Source organism: Agelaius tricolor, unplaced genomic scaffold (genome assembly GCF_023055355.1).
Source record: "Agelaius tricolor isolate 1412-34295 unplaced genomic scaffold, bAgeTri1.0.p SCAF_28, whole genome shotgun sequence".
NCBI classification, from domain to species: domain Eukaryota; kingdom Metazoa; phylum Chordata; class Aves; order Passeriformes; family Icteridae; genus Agelaius; species Agelaius tricolor.
The window spans coordinates 7212473-7231526 of record NW_027269288.1 but is presented as its reverse complement, the minus strand read 5'-3'; the positions used below and the strand labels follow the sequence as shown (position 1 = coordinate 7231526).

At 47.9% G+C, this 19054-nt stretch overlaps 1 protein-coding gene across 4 annotated transcripts in view; it reads right to left on the bottom strand.

Annotated features, from left to right (window-relative positions):
* Nucleotides 1-2482: 2482 nt before the first annotated feature.
* The window catches only part of CFAP74 (cilia and flagella associated protein 74), a 38432-nt gene continuing 21860 nt past the window's right edge, over nt 2483-19054 (bottom strand). For 2 of the 4 annotated variants that reach the window (XM_071448868.1, XM_071448869.1), the window contains 18 exons: nt 18627-18755; nt 15641-15728; nt 15125-15298; nt 13864-13997; nt 12988-13264; nt 11434-11541; nt 10652-10818; nt 9327-9461; nt 8731-8840; nt 8327-8382; nt 7996-8115; nt 7688-7840; nt 7259-7388; nt 6562-6716; nt 5618-5756; nt 4749-4870; nt 4155-4289; nt 2483-3026 (listed from right to left, as the gene is read on the bottom strand). In XM_071448868.1, coding sequence (XP_071304969.1) covers nt 2913-3026; nt 4155-4289; nt 4749-4870; nt 5618-5756; nt 6562-6716; nt 7259-7388; nt 7688-7840; nt 7996-8115; nt 8327-8382; nt 8731-8840; nt 9327-9461; nt 10652-10818; nt 11434-11541; nt 12988-13264; nt 13864-13997; nt 15125-15298; nt 15641-15728; nt 18627-18755 — 2446 coding nt within the window. In that variant the 3' untranslated portion in view covers nt 2483-2912. The remainder of the gene's footprint in view (nt 3027-4154; nt 4290-4748; nt 4871-5617; nt 5757-6561; nt 6717-7258; nt 7389-7687; nt 7841-7995; nt 8116-8326; nt 8383-8730; nt 8841-9326; nt 9462-10651; nt 10819-11433; nt 11542-12987; nt 13265-13863; nt 13998-15124; nt 15299-15640; nt 15729-18626; nt 18756-19054) is intronic. The other 2 variants (XM_071448872.1, XM_071448871.1) reach the window with 2 other exon arrangements.

The following is a 19054-nucleotide window of genomic DNA, read 5'->3' as shown; positions in this document are numbered from 1 at the left end:
AGCAGAAAAAGTCAACTTCCAGATAATGAAGAAATACTTCTGAGGTCACATTTTCCATATTGTCCTCACAACAACAGCTCCATTCCTATTGGAGTCTTGTGATATGGGAACAGAAACAGCAGGTTCCATGTTTTAATGCCCAGTGTGGATAACCCACTCTGGAAGCCCAGAATTGAACAGGGTTGGTGCCTTTCCAAGAGCTGAACTTGCAGGAGCTGTGCTGAGCTGTGCTGGGCACTGGGAGGTGGCACTGATCCATGCCAGGAGAACACACCAGCACTCCCTGTGTGCTCAGGGAATTCCCTACAGACCCACTCACTACTCCTGGATCAGCTCCATGTGTCTGAGTTACCAGGGAATTGTTTCCATCTTCAGCTGTCCCAGTCAATTTTCTGTTCATTGGAAAAACATCAAGAAGCCATTGCACATAACACACATTGTACATGAGAATTGTGTGGGCAGGAGGAGCAGCCTCACAGAATTCCCACATTTTCAGTAAGCTGAAGGTGTGCCTCTCTGACCATTGCAGGTTTGCATCATGACAATTCTTACTGTGGCAGCTGCCAATGGAATGGCAGTGAAACACCCAGGGTTACATTGTGCAGACACAGGAACTGCTCCTGCTCTTGAAACCGTAGTGGTGTCCCAGGTGAGGCAGCACAGCCGGCACACGTTCCCAAGGGCTCTGCTTTTCCACAGCAGACAATTTGTTTTCCCTTCCACATCATTCTGTGTCTCATTGCCTGGGTGCTGCCCCAGGTGAGAGCTGGCACTGCACACTCTGTGTCCCCAAAGAACAAAGCAATCCAAGAGAGGGAAACCCAATCCTGAGCAGCCATTGTGCCCCAAGAATGATAATTTTTGAGGACAAGCTAAAACACCAGGCTTTTCTCTTATGAAAGGGACTAAAACCTTCTCAGATTTCCATAAGTGCTTTACAGAACATCAGCAGGAGTTCACAGGGAGAGTTTACTTTATTTTCAGTCCTCCAGAAATAACCACCTGTTCCTGTTATCCTGGTCCAAGCCTCCCCCGAGACAACAAACACATCCTGAATTTTAAACGTGGAGACTTTGACCAGAGAAACCCAGAACTTATGTTCACTTCAATCCTGTGAAAATATTGATCCAAGCTCTCCAGTCCCAGGGATGCAGGTACAGTGGGTGACACCCCTGCTCACCCCTGGGTGCCAGAGGTGCCTTCAGCTGGTTGGTGGCAGCTGCTCCTTACCCAGCCTAACCCTGTGAGGGCACCAGTGTCACTGTCTTTACATCATTCTTTAATTTTTTACTTCTTTTTGTCCTCTGGATGCTGTTTCTCAGTACCTGACCTCTATGAAGTGGAAGATTCCTAAGACAGGGCTGTTGTTTCCTGGTAGATAATGTAACACTTATTTTCAGCACTCTGGATGGTTATCATAACCACAGTCTGGAGACTCATTTGTTTCAGCCATCACTTTTTGGTTTGCAGGAGTGAAATCTGAAGGATCCTCACACACTGGATGCCCACAAATGCAGTGCCTGAAGCAGCTCCTGGGGCTGCTCCCACAGGCTGAGCCCTTCCTTGCTCACTGAGCAGTGCCCTGCCATGAGGTGACTGTGGAGTGGGCAGAGCTGTGAGCAGTGCTTTTAGTGGCTGTAGTGAGATTTACTCACCCTTTTGGGGCTGCAGGGGGCCAGCACACAAAGCCCATTGTGCCCAGCCCCAGGCCCAGCTGTGGCAGCAGCAGCACCCAGGGCCTGCAAGGAAGGCAGAGCTGTCCCTGGCTGGCACTGCCACCCCCAGCTGCTGCCCAGCCCAGGACACTGGGGCTGCTTCAGCATCTGCAGTCTTTAGACTGAAGAGTTAAGTGACTCCACAGGCACTCGAGCCATTATTAAATGAGAACACATCTCAATGGATCAAACACTGGCTGGAAAAACAAGGAACCCCCTCTTCACTCCCACAAACCTCCTCTGTCAAAGGGGGAGCCTGCTTTAAATGTTCCTGTGACAATTGCTCCCCTGCTTGTTCCTCGTTACCACAGGGATATTTACAAATAAGGTTTCTATTTTCTGATTGCATCATCTGAGTCAGGGATTTGGCAGCCAGGGGCCAAAGGGCAGCAACGCCCTCGAGTGCTGGGGAGGGAACTTTGCCACAGGCTGCCTGTGACTCAGGAAAGAGTGTGATAAGAGATGCACAGGATTATCCTGTGCCCAATGGCTGCTGCCTTCCTGCTCCCTGCATTCCCCAGCTCTGCTTCCTGAACCAGCTGCTGTTTCCTGACACAAGTTCCACCTGCAGGGCACCCTGGCTTCCCCAGAACAGCAGGATTCTGCTCTCACCTAGAATTCAGCAGAAGGCAAATATAGAAATACAAAGTTCCTGGGCAGCCAGGATCTCTGGCAAGTGTCTGCCCATATCCAGGGAAGAGCACAGGAATGTTCCTCCCATTTGATTGTACATTGATTGTACATTGTTAAAGTGACTCCCCAAATGATTTGGAGGAGGCTTGAATAAGAAACTTTATTCTGGTCTTAGAAAAAGTCAAGGCTTTCCCAAATCCTACAAAAAGCATCTGAAATTGGATAAGGATAGAAACTCACTGATGTGGATGTAAACCAGATATTCCTCCTGGTGGAATGGCTTTGGGAGACTTGGGATTAACAGCAGGTGTAGCTGCTTGGGGCCCTCAGGAATTCTTTCCTCTAACACAAAATTATTGTCACAGAGTCAGCTGGAAAGTGAAGCCACTGGCACCAGAGTTTACAGAGAATTTTGGGTGAAACAGAGCAGAAATGTTACATGGCCCTTCCTTCCCACATCCCTGCTGCCCTCACTTGTTTGCAACACTCTCAAAATCCTCCCATGTCCCACCAGAGATCTCCCAGCAATGGAACCTCCATCTTCTTTCCCTTTGGCCTGATCCCTCAGGCAGTGGGAGCAGCTGCAGACACAACTCTGGCCATGAGCAGGACTCTGTAGCATTCTGTGATGTCACCTTTCACAGTCAGGAGGGCTGACACCAGAGGGGGGTCACTGGTCTGCAGAGAGAACAACACAGAAACCAACCTGGTCTTCTGGACACAGGAGACACGAGTGGATCACCTTCTAAACTCTGTTTCACATCTTGGTGTTCAGGTACCAGTCATAGCTACAGGTGACAGGTGACAGCCACTGTGCTGGCTCCCCTGTGTCCCCAAGTGGTGCTCATGCTGCAGCCAGTGAGGTGTGACAGTGACTCAGCATCGTGTCCCCACAGAGCCTGTCCCCACGTCACAGCCATGGCAGCTGGCACAGCAGCAGCCCCAGAGTGCCCGGGGAGGGCTGGAAGGAAATGGATCCTGTCAGCCCCCAGTGAGTGCTCAGGGTTGAGCAAGAGCAGGGGTTACCAGGGGGCAGGATGAGGCTGGATTCACCCTGCCAGGAACTCTGCTGCCTCTTTCTGCTGCGATGGCAGAAATCTTTTAATTTTGGAACCAGCTACTCATTGTGCCATCCCACACACGGGGAGTCAGTGCCTCCAGGCCCCATGAATGCCCCAGGAGGTGAATCAGGAAGGGCAATCACAGCCCCGTGGAGCTGTTGGGACATCACATCCAACCTCTACAAGGCAGAAGTAGCAGATACAAGGCAGTAGAAGGGAAATGGGGCACCCACCAGGAGCCCTGGGTGACACCCACCAGGAGCTTTGGGTCACACCCCTCCAGGAGCCCGGTGTCACACCCCTCCCTGTGTCACCCCCTCCCTGTGTCACCCCCTCCCTGTGTGACCCCCTCCCTGTGTCACCCCCTCCCTGTGTCACCCCCCTCCCTGTGTCACCCCTTCCCTGTGTCACCCCCTCCCTGTCTCACCCCCCTCCCTGTGTCACCCTCTCCCTGTGTCACTCCCTCCCTGTGTGACCCCCTCCCTGTGTCACCCCCCTCCCTGTGTCACCCCCTCCCTGTGTGACCCCCTCCCTGTGTCACCCCCTCCCTGTGTCACCCCCTCCCTGTGTGACCCCCTCCCTGTGTCACCCCCCCTCCCTGTGTCACCCCCTCCCTGTGTCACCCCTCCCTGTGTCACCCCCCCTCCCTGTGTGACCCCCTCCCTGTGTCCCCCCTCCCTGTGTCACCCCTCCCTGTGTCACCCCCCAGCAGCCGCGCTGTGTCACAGCGGTGTCGCAGGCTCACCTGCAGGTCGGCAGGTGGCACCCACGAGACGCCGATGCGCTTGAGCTGCCCGCGCTCCAGGGCTCCCTTGGCTCCGTCCAGCTCGAAGCCTGCCCGGGGCAGCTCGGGGCCGCTGTCCAGGCTGAACTCCACGGCCTGGCACGGACACGGCGCTGTCACAGCCGGGCTGCAGGGGCTGCCCTGCCCCAAGTGCCCCTTGAAATCCAGCTACCCACTGTGACAGTCCCTGTGTCACCCTTTCCATTGAAATAACAGAACTGTAATTCAGTTCTGGGCTCAGAGTTCCACATTCCAGAATTGAGGAAGAAAACTGCTAAATTAAGTTTGTTGCTGACTTAGTATGATAATGCTAATTCCTTATATTAGCCCCTGAAAAATAAGCTTTTCAAACACTGTGCTTTTATAATATCAAATTCATTAGAAACTCTGAAAGCTGCTTTTTTAATTTATGAATTTGTGAATTTTGGACAGAAGGAACGAGCAGCCCTTTTTATGAATTTGTGAATTTTGGACAGAAGGAACAAGCAGCCCTTTGCACACTGCCAGGCTCCCACACAGCACCTGGCACAACCCTGCAGGTTTTATCACCCTCACCTTCTTGGCTGCCAGCTGAGGACTTTGAATGGCCCCCACGGTGATCTCTGCCCTGGCTGGCTCTGCTGAGCCCTCCACAAACTCCAGGAGCAGGAGAAGGGACCTCACAGCTTCCTGTGGCCCTAAACAAACAGCAACCAGGTCAACTCTGAGGCAGTCAAACTGAGCCTTTGGCCTTTTGGAACCAACAGAAACTGCAGCAGGATGACTCAAAACAAAGTGATGTGGTATCTCAGGAGCTGGCACAGACAAAGAGATCCTTTCACAGAAAAGGAGGGTTTGGATAATTTGCAATTGCAAAGTGCAATTATTACTTGTTTATCAAGTTCCAGGCTGGTTTTCTAGCCCATGGCACACACCTCTGTGTGTTTTATTCCTACTTATGTGTGTGTGCCTGGACTTATTTACAGCTCAGGAGTCAGGAGCTGTTTGCATCCTGTCCCATGAAATTAAGGAAGAGTAACTTCAAACTCCCAGAAGTTTCATAACAGGACAAACAGGAGGATCCAGGGTATGTGATTATATATGAAATAATTTCTTAAACATTTAATACACCTCAGAGAAATGGCAGAAAGCAAATGCATCTTAATTCTTCATAGTAGTATTACATTATAATCATTTTTTCAAAGAAGCTGCAGAGGTAGAAGATCATCATTAAGACAAAACTGCATCCAAACGAAGAGAAAAACTTTCCTTAAGAGAAACTTCTGTGGTATTTTTGTGTATTATGAATATATGCTGTAACAGAATGCTTATTTTTTCTGATTCTGGAAAAAAATTGCCTTAAATTTCCTTTTTTCTTAAAGGAAGAGGAACATTCCCATGTCTGATCCCTCCCTATTCCATAGTAAACAGTGGTGGCACTTTACCTTTTTCCAGGGCTTCCTGTGGCGCCACAGGTGAGGTCACAGCCAAGGACTCCACGGGCACGTCCAGGGGCACTCCCCCCTCCACAAACATGAGGTGATCCCGGGCTGCCCCCTTCAGCCGGACCTCGTGGGCCGTGTGCTGGGTGAGACAGCAAATCCCGGCTGCAGGCGACAGCTCAGGTCACCTGAACGCCAGCAGCGCCAGCAAATGGTGGCGGCACCACCTCCCACCTGAACGATCCCAGTGATCCTGGGCTCTAACGCAGGAATTCTGCACCTCCCCTGGGCATTTCTGTTCTAAACAGCCAGGGAAATGTGCCTCAGGAGGGCACTGCACAAACCATTTACACACAAACCACTAAAAGAGGCAAAACCTTTCTGCTGCCAAACTGGCTCAAGTGTCCGTTCCCCCTCAGTTTATGCCCCGCGCATTCCCAGCTGCAGCCCCACAGTTTGCAAGGGCAGCAGCAGCTCTGGCTCAGCCCAGCCCGTCTGCAGTGCTGCTGCTGGGCTTTAGTGGTCACTCTGCACCAACTTTTGGTGTCCTGGCAGGGGCCCGGCGCTGCCCGCGGCGCGGCCACCTGCGCCTCCGGCCGGAGCATCCCGGGGCAGCGCCGCAGATGGAACCGGCACCGAGCGGCTGCAGGAGCGGCTCCCCGGTGCTGCTGCTCCTGCCGGGCCCTGCCGGGCAGGTGGAGCTCCCCTCTCCCCTCTGCTCGGCCACTCAATGCTCCCTGCAGGAGCCCCTTGGAGCTCAGCTCCTGTCCCCTCCCGACGGTGCCGTGGGGTGACAGTGACAGGGATGGACCCCACATCACTGTTTTTCTCGATTACTAACTGAATATCTAATCCTGAAAAATGTCAGAGGGCCCCAAACGTGCCCTTTCCTCCCTACATCGGTTCATGCAATATTTAGACTGTTTCCATAATCCTGATTGTCTCACCTTGCCAAAGAGCAGAACCTTGAGACGGTCGGAGTAGTAGAGACTTTCATGATCAGGACTGAAGGTGACCACAAAATCCTGGCTCATCCCAGCCTCAATTTTTCCTTCTGTTGGAGAGACCCTGAACACACTGAAGCCATTATAGTTCTGTGTTCCTGGTAAATAAAAATGAGGATACAGATAAGAAAGGAGAACAGCTCCATTTTACTTCTTCATAAATTTTAAACCCATTTAATTTTTGTTGGAGCAGCAAATAAATAAGAGCTGATACATGGCTTTGTAGCAAAACAGGGTGTTAGGAACACCAGAAAAATCCATCCACCCATCAGTTTGATGCATTAATCTCCAGAGGAACTGAAGCAGCATCACCAACCCTTCCTATATTCTGACGTGTTTTTACAGATCTGGACATCTTTAAATGTAACCTTTAATGTGCAATTACTGTGTGGGTTTATTTAGATTTAAACACTAAGATCTCCTTACTTGTGGGTTTTTGCTCAGGCTGCATAAATGTACAGCTCCCCATATTGAAAGAATTACTACAGCTCCTACTGGGGAGCAAAATGAAATCTTTAATTTCAGGGCTGTGATGCCCCAGGTCTGACAGTTGTGTGCATCTAAGAGGACACAGTGATGCTGCTTTACACCTCCTGAGTCTTTAGCAGAAGAAAAAGAGGAAAGAATTAAAGGAATTTACCAACAATCTCAGTTCTCTGCAGAGAGGATGTGAGAAAGGAGGGGATTTTCTGCCGGTCTCTGTCCCGTGTTGGTGAAAGCGACTCCAGTTGTACAGAGAACAGCAGGGTCATGCTGGAAGTGTTCTTTATCTGGGGACATTCATTCACACAACAGCATTGGCATGAAGGAAATTGACTCTCAGGCCTGTAAGATCCATCGTTTGCAAGGTGGCTGAATTTATTTTGCTGCATTAGTGCAGCTCTGTGTCCCCAAATGCCACCAGAGGCACAATCAGTGCTGCCCATAACGTGCCACACCAACCCCCCCTGCATGAAATACTGGGCTTTGGTCATTGACACACTTGGACAGAAGCTGGGAGGAGACAGTTTGTCTTGTGTTCCTCCTCCCAGGAGCTCCTGCTGTGCTCTGCAGCTCAGCCCTGCCTTACCTGCACTGTGGCAGTCGCTGTGTCCCTGGCCATGACGTATCCCATGTCCAGCACCTCTCCCACGGAGCACTCCGTGCTTGGCACCACCCCGTGCCCAGACAGGGGCAGGCTCAGGTTGGTCTGTGCCACCTGGATGTCCAGAGTCTCCAGGAACTGCCCAGAGGGTGCCTGGGTTAGTCCATCTGCTCAGGGAACCCCCAGGCCTCCAGCTGACCCCCCAAGGGACCATCCCAGAACTGAGACAAGATCCAAACGTGGGATAGGGAACTTTGTCTCTCCTCTCCACTGCCCTTGTATCTTTTACTCACCCATTTATCCTCACTTGGACAAAAAGAGATGATGAGGGGTTTATTTTCACCTGGCTCAAGGGTTCCAACTGCTCTGACCAACAGGAAGGGGCCATTGGGATTCAGAACTGAGAATCCCAGCTAAGACAGTGCAACTCAAGGAAAAACATTTACAAAGATTGAGAAAAAAGATATGAGAATATATCCTACACATTGTTTATATGTCTTTGGTCTGAACTAAACATCTAAAAGCTTTTGAGAGATCAATAACTCAAGAGAGAAGATGAGCTGGTGCTTTAGTGTCCAGCAGTTCCTCCTGAAGGCTGAGCTCATGTGCTCCAGACAAGGATACCTCCAGCTTCCCTGGGGAGATGTTTTCTATTGTAATTCTCTTCATCATTCTGTGGCCTGCAAGGAATGCAAACACTTCCCAAAGTGAGGATGCTCATCCCTCCCATTCCTCCCCCTTACTCGTGCTCCTGTCTGAGCCAGACTCATCCCAGGCCTATGGCTAAGGCACCACTCAAAGCTCACCAAAATGCTTTCAGATTGGGCCAGTCATTTCTGGAGCTTCCAGGCCCTTGTTTGGGGATCAGATCTGCCCTTCCATGGGCCTCAACTGGCCAAAGACTCCTCATTTTCCACCTAAATACCACTAAGGGCTAATTTCTATCCAGACTTTTGAAAATGCAAAACTGCTGGGAAGAACTCACAGTCAGAGAGAAACAACTCCAAACCAGAATTCAAACTCCATACCTACAGAAACGTCCCCAAAATTGGCCACGTTGATCCCAGAGTCAGACATGATCAGAACAGGAGGGGCCACAGCAGGGCAGTGCAGCTCCAGGTACAAGGTGTTGTGAGGGCTGCAGAGAGAGCAAAGGCAGCTGGCAATGAAAGGGCAGAGCTGGGAATGAAAGGGCAGAGCTGGCAATGAAAGGGCAGAGCTGGGAATGAAAGGGCAGAGCTGGGGATGAAAGGGCAGAGCTGGCAATGAAAGGGCAGAGCTGGCAATGAAAGGGCAGAGCTCTGGGAGCACAGACACACCAACCACTGCCAGGGATGTGCTCCTGTCCCTGGGGTGACAGCACAGCACAGCACAGGGCTGGGTGACCGACTGTGCCTGAGCAGACACGAGCTACAGCTGCCTCAAAGTGTTCACACAATTATTTCTTCAGCTGCTTTGATATTCATGTGTTTGATTCTTGTCCAACTGGTGGGCTGGGAGCATGAGTTTCTACCACTGAGCTATGAAGTAATTAAGAGCAGAAAACAAATTTCTCCCCCAAATGAATGAACCAGCAAGCCCACCATTGCCCCCTCACATCTCTGGGTTGTCCAGCTGCACCCACCTGCAGGTTAAGCTCCCAGAGCCCTCCTCTCCACTGGCATGGCCACTTGCAACAGAGCATGGGATGATGTATTTGTTAAAACTCCCTCTGAAACTCCTGGTCAGGGAAGCCTGGGCTGCTCTATAAGCATCAGAACTAGAGAATCCAGGAATAGGAATTATCTCAGTGAGTGAGAGAGCAAAAAAAACATCAAATAAATATCTGCTGAGCTGTTTGTGATTATTGTTTCTTAGTCACACATTCAAAATGGAATGTAACAGTGAAATTAAATGACTGTCAGTAATGGACCACCCTACAAAGTGGTTGGCTTTTGTTGCCAAAAGAGAATAAAAATGAAGAAGCCAGATGACAAATGTTACACCAAAGATTGCAAAAACCTCAATACAATTTCCTTTGGTTGAATACTTCAAGTATTTCAGTGTCTTCCAGTAGTTCTACATCATTTCAGTGACATGTAAACACACAGGATCATATTCCTCTAATGCAGTCTGTAGGCAATACTCCTAAAATAGGGAATTTTTTTACAATCTCTGCTGAAAGTGTTAAAAAATTATAATTAATGGATTGCAATGAACATGGGATTTTAGTAAAGATGTCAAAACATTCAGCACAGCCAAATGCCTGTTGCTTCAGTGTGTATTTACTTCTGAATACTTCCAGATTCCCGAGCCTGGGCAGAAGTGTGGCTCTGAGAAGCTGAATTACCTGCTCTACAAGGGCCCTCAAGAATCAGATTTTGCATGTGAGTGTCCCAAGCTGCAGGCAGCACTGCTGTTGATGCTGACTCTCCCTGAGGTGCTCACACTGCACAGGGACTGCTTCAAATGCACATTTCCAGCAGCATTTCCCTGCCAGCACTGATGCTGACCATCACTAATGTGCTGGACTGTGTAAGCCCTCAGATTAAAACCAGAAATTCCTCTGTGCCATGGGTTTGGGCCATCAGCTGGTTCTGTAGCTGTGCTCCCAAGAGGTTTCTTTGAGGAGTTCCTGTTGGTGCCCAAGCTGAGCTTTGCTGCTGCCCTTTCCATAAACCCCTGAGTGTTGGCTCAGCCCCACCCCTGCACAGCCCAGCTCCTGCTCCCTGACAGATTCTTTGAAGTCTTCAATCCTTCTGATGCATAAAGGGATTCTTTGCCTCACATGAGAGGCTACAGCTGTGTGGCTCACAAGCAGCACTAATTTTGGAAACAGCCTCTGCAACACAGCTGAAGCTGTTCCCTCTCCAGTTTGCTTTCTTGTCTACCTACAGCTTTAGTAGATTTATTAAACTACTTCTAAAGAGAATGCTGTCTGTGTAGTACAAGATGCTTCTGTTGACTTACTCAGGCTTTAACTCTTCTGCTTTTGGCTCTTCAGGGCTATGTACAGAAGCCAGGCTTTTCCTGCTTCCAGTCCTTCCTCTGGAGATGGGAACGCTCGATTTATTTTGCTCTTTCTTTGAATCTTTCTTCTTTTTGCCCACTGGAGACTGAGGGGGATCACTGGGGATCTGACCAAGACAGGAATGAGCAAAGACACAGGGCAAGGAGGTGACACAGAGCAAGGGACAGGGGACAGCAGGATGATGGTGACAGCCCACAGACACAGTAGCTACTACAGACAAATTTCCAATAGTGTAAAATTTAAAAATTAGGTTGCAATGGAGATATTTTACTCCCTCTTAGAATAAGAGGTCTCCTCTTGGAGCAGATGAGTCTCTATCTCATAGGAATTTTACCTGTTTATCTCTCAATCCAAGACAACCACAGGTGCTCACATAAATTAACTGACCTAGGGGTTGCATATAAAGTCCATGGATGCTGTAAATCTTCAGGAAGTTTAGAAGCTTTTTCTTTTCTCTTTTTTTTTTTTTTTTAAGAGTATTTCAGTTGGCAATAAAACCCTCTAGGAATAATTGTGAGCACAAAATTAAATTATTGCTCAGTGAACAGGCCACACACTGAGTGCACAGTCACACTCTCATCCTTCATAGGCAGGTCCCCCATGGAAGACAAACTTGGGCTTCATTAATATGCAAATAATTTTATGATAAAAATATCATCCAGAGAAACAGCTCTCTGGAAGTGGCAGACCAGCAGCATGTGCTGTTCTTAGCATTCCTTACTTGTGCTGCTGCCTCTGGCACAGCTGCTGTGCTGAGCCTCCGCGCTGCCTCCTCCCTGAGGCGCTGCTCCGACAGCGCCGGCCTGAAGGACACTCGGATGGAGCTTTTCTGGGAATGTGAGAGCACACACAGGACATGTCAGACCCCAGGAGATTCCTCTGGCTGCCCTGCAGGGCTCCAGCCCCTGCCCAGGGGCTCAGAGACCCTGGCACAGAGCCCCAGACCCCTGTGCCTTTGATTTAGCCCTTGGAAAAAACAATTATCAACCTTTATATGAAGAATTACAAGCCATGAAAGTTTAAGTAGAATGAGAGTGAATTTATCACAGGGTGAAAATTAGATTTTTGGGGGTTTTAGAATGGGGGTTCAGGGGGCAAGATGGAGGAATCTGGGCATGTCCAACCTTTCTCCTTCTTCTTCTTGGCCTCCATCTTCTGGGTGATGTTGGCACTTTTAGATTGGTTTAGAGTAGAAGCTCAGTGTCTAACACAGGTGACGGGTATTGGGAAGGAATTGTAAATATTGTACACAAAGTTTTTAGTATAAAGAGATAACACCAGAGTGCCTCTGTCTGACCTGCTGAACAGATCTTGGCTGGACAGGAGAAAGAATTTTATAGATAAGAAACAATGAACAACCTTGAGACTGAGAAATGAAGAGCTCTGACTCCTTTGACTGTTGAGCTGAGAAAAGAGGCTTTGTGACACACCTTGGGGTCCCTGTGAGCAGCAGAGATTCTGAGGAGGAGTCAGGGCACAGCTCAGCCCCAGGCACCTGGGACACCTGCAGAGCCCCACAGGAGCACACCCAGGTCACCTCTGCTCAGAGGGAGTCACAGCATCCTCAGGGTAAGGGCACTTGCAGCATTTTTGGAAGTCCAGGATGTTGCAGTGGGCTGGGTTTACATGGGCAATACTTTGATATTTAAACATTCTCCACATAAATCACAGTGACAACACTGGGGACAGAGCACTCCTGTCACAGACATGTTTTATGAAAAATCCTTTCCTTGGGATTTTTTCTCCTGAGAAGCCAAGAGGACTCAGAAACAAAATGTAACCAATGGTTATCTGCTGCTGTGGAATGCAACAGGTGCATCTGGGATTGGTCTCATGTGGTTGTTTCTAATTAATGGCCAATCACAGTCCAGCTCTCTTGGACTGTCTGGTCAGTCACAAGCCTTTGTTATCATTCTTATTCTATTCTTTGCTAGCTTTCTGATAAAATATTTTCTTCTATTCTTTTAGTATAGTTTTAATATAATATATATCATAAAATAATAAATCAAGCCTTCTGAAACATGGAGTGAACATTCTCATCTCTTCCCTGGTCCTGGGGCCCCTGTGAAATCCACCACACCCTCCCATAAGGCATTAGCCAGATTTGGTGCTGAACCCTCCTGCCTGATTTAAAACATTCTTTTAAACAATACAAAATATTCCAGCTATTCTAACAACAACTGATGTTTTGAGCTGTGTTTACAAGTGACAGCCTCTGTAAGGATGCAGATGATCAAAGGTTTGGCAGAACAGCCAACATTTCAGGTGAATTTACCTGCCCAGGCAGCACAGTTCCCACAGAAGGTGTGATGGTCACAGGACAGTCCTGGGGCACGTGGAATTCAAAGGAACTGGGGCCAGCTGGGCCAGGGCTGCCAGTGCCAATCTGTGGCACGGGGTGGGTCAGGGGGTTCCCATCCACGTGGGAGTTGAGCACATCCAGAGTGGCTGAAGACACCGAGTTCAGGGCTGTAGCAGCAAACTGAACCAAGGAATGAGACAATTCAAGAGGTGGGTGGACTCCAACTGCTTTGCATGACAGCTTGAATTGTCTAAAAATAAACACATGATAAATTGTCTCAGCATAAAATAGTGTCTTAATCAGCCCGGAAAATAGGGAGCTAATCCTGTAGTCCCTATTTAAGCAGAATTTCAAGCTTGCAATGGGAATTTTGCCTAAAGATGAACAATAATACTATCTATTTTTAATGCACAATTGGCCAGAGTCCCTGCTTGAATTCTTCCTCTGTGAACTTCTGGAAATACATCCAGTCAAATCAAAGTTTATGCCATCATTATTGCAGTAGCAATGGCTTAAAGCATAGAGCATTTTTACAAGAAAGAATCCCTTCAGTAATTGTGCTGAAAAAGCAGCAGAGCACTGCAGGTTGAGCAGGAGCTTTGGTGTGGGACAAGGATAAACTTCAGGAGGGTGGGAAAAGTCACCTCAGTGAAGGCAGATGTGAAAAGCAAGGATGAAACCAACAGGCACTGAGCAGCTTCTGCAACTGCAGCATTCCCACCTGCCCCAGGTGCTCACCCCAGCCTCACCTCCCCAGGGCAGGCAGGGATTCAGTCTCTGAGCTGGGTCAGCAGTGGGAGCCCAGTGAAATTCAGATTTAACTTCCCTGCTGTCCATCCATGAACACACCTGTTGATCTCTGTCCTGCAGGTGAGCTCAAAGCTGTACTCCTTTGCCTTGGTGGCTTTAAAGATTATGTCCAGTGTCAGGCTTTCCAGGGGAAGAATAATTCCAAATCCATCATTGGGTTGAACTTCAACAAACTTCAAAATGGCAGGATAAGAAATTGTTAATTAAATTATCAGTTTACTAATAAATTAAAATAAGACATTACTGGCAAGATTAAAAAAAAAAAATTGTTATTAAATGTGGAACTGTCAGGAAAAGAGAAACCTTCCAGGGAGAAGTTTTTGTCTTAGTCTGAGGGGCAGATTTGTCATCTCAAAGTAACTCAGATTTCAGGAGAATCCCTTCCCCAGCTTCTTCCCATCTATGGAAATCACCTTGCTCTAATGTTTATTAACTCTTCATAGAAAACTGAATGAAATATGGTAAAAATCCCAGCAGTTGCCCCACACCTTTGAGAGCTGATTCCTGTCTGAGGCAGGGACAGGAGCAGTTGCACACCCACAGCTGGGCAGTGCTTTGTGCTTGAGCTGAAGATGATTCTAGAAAGTGTCCCCAGCACACTTCAAGCTCCTCAGGAAACACATCCTGGGCAGTAAAGCTCTCATGAAGCTCAGGTTAACAATTTCTTTCAGCTACTCCTTGATTTTAATCCCTAAGCCAGCTGAGAACAGGACAATGCCCAATTAACTGCCAGGTTCCTCCAGCTCTGATGCCAACATTTCACACTGTGATCACCTCACCCTGCTCTATGGAGCTGGAAGAACAAATTTCCTCCAAAAAATTATTCAGGAGACCCAGCCCACATGAACCCAGCAGCTCCTGTGATGAAATTTGTGCTTCCACATCAACTTCCAACCACTCAGAAAGTGCCCAGGCACGGCTTGGGATGGCTCCAAGGAGCACTTTAAAGGGAAGCCTTTGGGAATTTGGTGCAAAGTGGGCACATTCCACAGCCACAGCCCCAAGCCAGTTTTATTTAGGGCTAAAAGTGTCCCAGCTGTTCTTTTAGGAGATCTCTTGGTGTAAAAACCCTGGAATTCTGATAGCAAAAGGTGAGGAACAGGAGAATCTCCTCGCAGGGGTTTGCACTGAGGGGCAAAGGCAGAGGGAGATTGCCACACTCCAGGACAGAACTCCAGAGCAGGATTCCCGTGGGGCTGCAAGAACAGTCATGATTTATTTACACTCACACTGAACACGTTCCCATGACACTGAAATCTATTCTGACAGCAGAGGGGGTGTGTGTGGGATAAGTCCATACCTCTGGCAGTCCCACAAATCCAAACTCCTGTGGCAAGATGGATTTGTTTGTTAGGGTGACATTTGCCTGCACAGCTTCATAGATCGTGCAGTACCCAAAGCTGATCTGTGCTGGGCTGATTTCCAAATCAGAAGTAGTAACAATGGCATGGACAGTAAAATTAATTTTTTTAGCCTGGAACAAATGCAAGAGAACAGGATAAAAACTCCATCTGTGGGTTGTAAGGACAGGATTTAAATGAAATGTCATCCAAAAGGAAAAGTGCAAGAAAAAGTTCCTCTGTTCCTTGACAGTTACATGAGATCAGCACCGAGGAGAAAGGATCAAATTTCCTATATTGCAAATATGAGACAAGAAAAAAAATCAAATCTATATCAGCACTTCAAGCATCTTTATTATCACAGAGCCTCAATTAGTAAAGAACTAATCTAAAGTTAGGTATCATTAAGTGAAAATTCACTAAAATAATTTACATAAATTGTCAGTCTGATAATCAACAACACAAAAATCCCTGACCTTGTCCACGATCAGGATTGTCACTGGGGCCTCCAGGATTCCTGTCTCTGCATTGAAATAACTCCCTGCATCTTCAGGAAGGGACTGCCTGAAAACCCAAAAGTACAGATCCAGTCAGTGCCATTGAAACATTCTGACTATTTCTCACTAAGGGGAATAATGAACTTTGGATGGATTATTTATGAACAGAAAGAAAAACAAACTGAATCCTGTTACTTAAGGTCTGAAAGTTTTATTATTCACAGCTTTCAGTCTTCATTTAATTGTCCTCAGGTTGGAGGATTCACCTGGTTAAGTATCAACTCCAGTTCTTCACTGAAGGGAATTCTCAATAAAAATCTGCTTTTCTCTTAGAGAAAATGGAAAAAGAATGGTGGAAGAATATGCCAATCAAAAATTAGTGACCAGTGAAGTCCCACTTCCTGACCAGGGGAAAGAAGATGCAGTCAGGTCAAGAATATTCTGGATTTTTCCCAGATTTCCTTCAGCCTGGCACCCCCAGGCAAGGCTCTGAGCAGGAGGGCATGGGCTGCAAGGCAGTGAAGTCAGAATGATTGACCTTGTACAGTTATATTGGATTTTTTTTTTTGTTTTTAAAGACAGGATTTTGGACACACACAGGATTTTAAGGGTAATCACAGAGGTCAGCATCCATTTATCCTTTTTTTTTTTTTTTAATGCCATCCAGTCACTTAAAATTCTGAAAAATTAAAAGCTTACTCTCTAATCAGAATCTAAACCCTGTGCATCTTTGCTGCAGCCCCAGCACGCCACCAAGCCAGCCCAGGCAGTGGCTCCCTCTGGCCACTGAGGTTCATGGTCAGCCTGTGCAGAAGCCCTTTGTACCCCAAAGCAGAGATACAAAATGAACAAACCTGGAGCCCAGCAGTGCCTGATCCCCAGCCAGCCTTAGAACTGCTAAGGAATATGCAGGTTTTCTGTAGGTGAGGCATCTTGCTGTCACGAGCTCCATTCCAGAGCTTCAAGCCAAGACAATACAAACCTGGAGCATTTTTAGCTCTGCTGCTCTATTTATATCTCAGAGCACCAGAGTGAGCTGCTTCCTCTTCTTGGGTCTCCACAGTGCTCATGTTCTACTACTACTCATGGAATTGCCTGCAACTCTTTAATGTATTGTTAAAGAATAAAAATAACACCCACTCAGTCACCATGGTGATCCAAAATCTCGCTGGTATTTTGCAATAAGGGGGATGTTTAAAGATGTTGGGAAGTTCTTTACACATTGAACTGAGGTTAAGTGCAAGGGAGGAGTGGAGCATCAGCTTTTACTTTGTCACAGGACATCTGAATAGCAGAAGAAATTAATCTATTTCATAATAATCCAGAGGGGGAAGAAAATACTTATAACTGTATGGACACAGAGATGGACTCTAAATTAGCTGCTGTACCTTGGGGAAAACGTCCTGGAATCCTTCAGAAAGTTCTATGAAAATGGCACAATTAAAGAGAAGCACAAAAGACAAATCAAATTTAGATTGCCAGGACTAGTTCCAAATGCAGGGAACTACAGGATGTGGTGTTTGGGAATTCTGAAAGGCAGCAGAGCAGAGAATTTGCCTTCAACTGAACAGGAAATGTTGGCTTTGAGCTCCCAGGAGCTGGGTTTGGGAACACCTGCCCAAGAATGTCTGTGTGCACAGAACACTCAGGAGCACTTCCCAAGCCTTGAGGCAGCTCCTGCTCCCTCAGCACTGCTGAGTGGGGGGTTCTCTTCCCTCTGTGTCACTTTAACACAGCTGCTCTATTAATAGAGCTCCCAATGGCAGCTCACTGCCAGCCCTGAGGGAAATGTGGCACTGGCTCAGTGCTGAGGAGCTCCCAGACTCCCCCTGCACCAGGGCTTTAAAATCATCTGTACCCTCAAAGAGCCACATACTTATGTCGTGTGTCAGAAATCCTTAATCTCATCAAATCTCCTTTCTGAAGCTTCCCCATTTTTAAAGGAAGATTAAGGTTCTAAATCCAAGCTCTGTCTCCATCCCCTCAGAGAGGGAACGGTGCCTCACAGCAGCTGAGGTTCAGGAACTGGAATGTGTCACCATGTTACTGTTGTTGTAATCTGATGGGATTTGAGATGCTGCAAGAACTGTAAATACTTTCAGTTCTTTGAATACAAACCTGGTGACAATTTTGCAGTCAGGATAGAATCCAGAGGTGCTGAGCACACCTTTGAGAATCCAAACACACATCCCTGGGACTAAGAACCCACATCAAAGAAGCAGCAGGTTTGCAGCAGCAATCAAAGCCAAAGACACTGAATTCCATATGTCATTAATTATTTTTAGAAAAGAAATGTCCTGCTAAATTCTTTAGGATGGCAATGATGAGGTAAATAAAATGAACAGTGGCCAATGGGAGCTCTGGTATTTAAAATTTTAGAAACTGGAATTGTTTCCTATCCCTGAGCTATGTTTGTATTTGTAGATGTTTTGTAAAATGGAGAAACAAAGCTTGCTGTGTTAAAGCTTTTAGCATCAGGAGATGTTACATAAAACACCATGTGAAATTCATTCAATACCTTCATCATTTGGAGAAAAATGTACCTGGGGAGGAGAGATATGGACAGGAAGCCCAACCACTCTCACCTTAATTAGCAAGCACAGGAGTTCTTGTCCAGAAATTATTTAATCAGTGATCCATGAAGCAGCCACCTGCCCCAACAGCCTCCCTCCTGGCCAGGAATAGCTTCCCACAGCACAGAGCAGCCTAGCAGGAACGCAGAGCTCGGAGCGTCACGGCGCTGCTGCCGCCACAGGGGGAGCATTGCCTCACGGCCCTGGCAGCCAAGCTCATTTCCTCCTGGAGCATCTGGCAGCTCCCAGGGGGACAGGGGAGAGCAGACCCGCACTGCAGCAGCACCGTGAGCTCCAGCCCGGACAGCAGGAGGGAACAACCACCCTGCTCAGCTCTTCCACTGCCACTGGCTGAAATCCTGAAAGATTGGACTTGGATTGATGTTGGTTACCTGGGCAGGAACTTGAGCTGGGCACTGAAGGATGACTGGGCCTGGATGTAGCCTGTTTTTGGAAGCAGCTCCATGTGCTTGCTCAGTTCTCTGCACACCTCAAACTTCAAACGCAGCGTGGTTGTTGCTCTGCAAACACATCAGACGTGCTCAGGTGCCTTTGAGGCCACTTCAGTGACTCTGGAGTCTGCCCCCTCCTGCCCCCACCCCTGCACTGTAATCAGAACAATCCCAAGCTTCCTTTGAAAATGACGGGCATGGAAAACTGCCACAGCAAGCTCACACAGTTGTGTTCTCTTTTAAGGACAGAAAACAGGACTTGGAAGTTCTGTAACAAACCCAGCTGTAGCAACCAGTGCTCAAAGTGATCCAAAGAGAAGTGTCAGAGCTCAGCACAGCTCAGCCAGGTCAGGGGCAGTCAAAGCCAA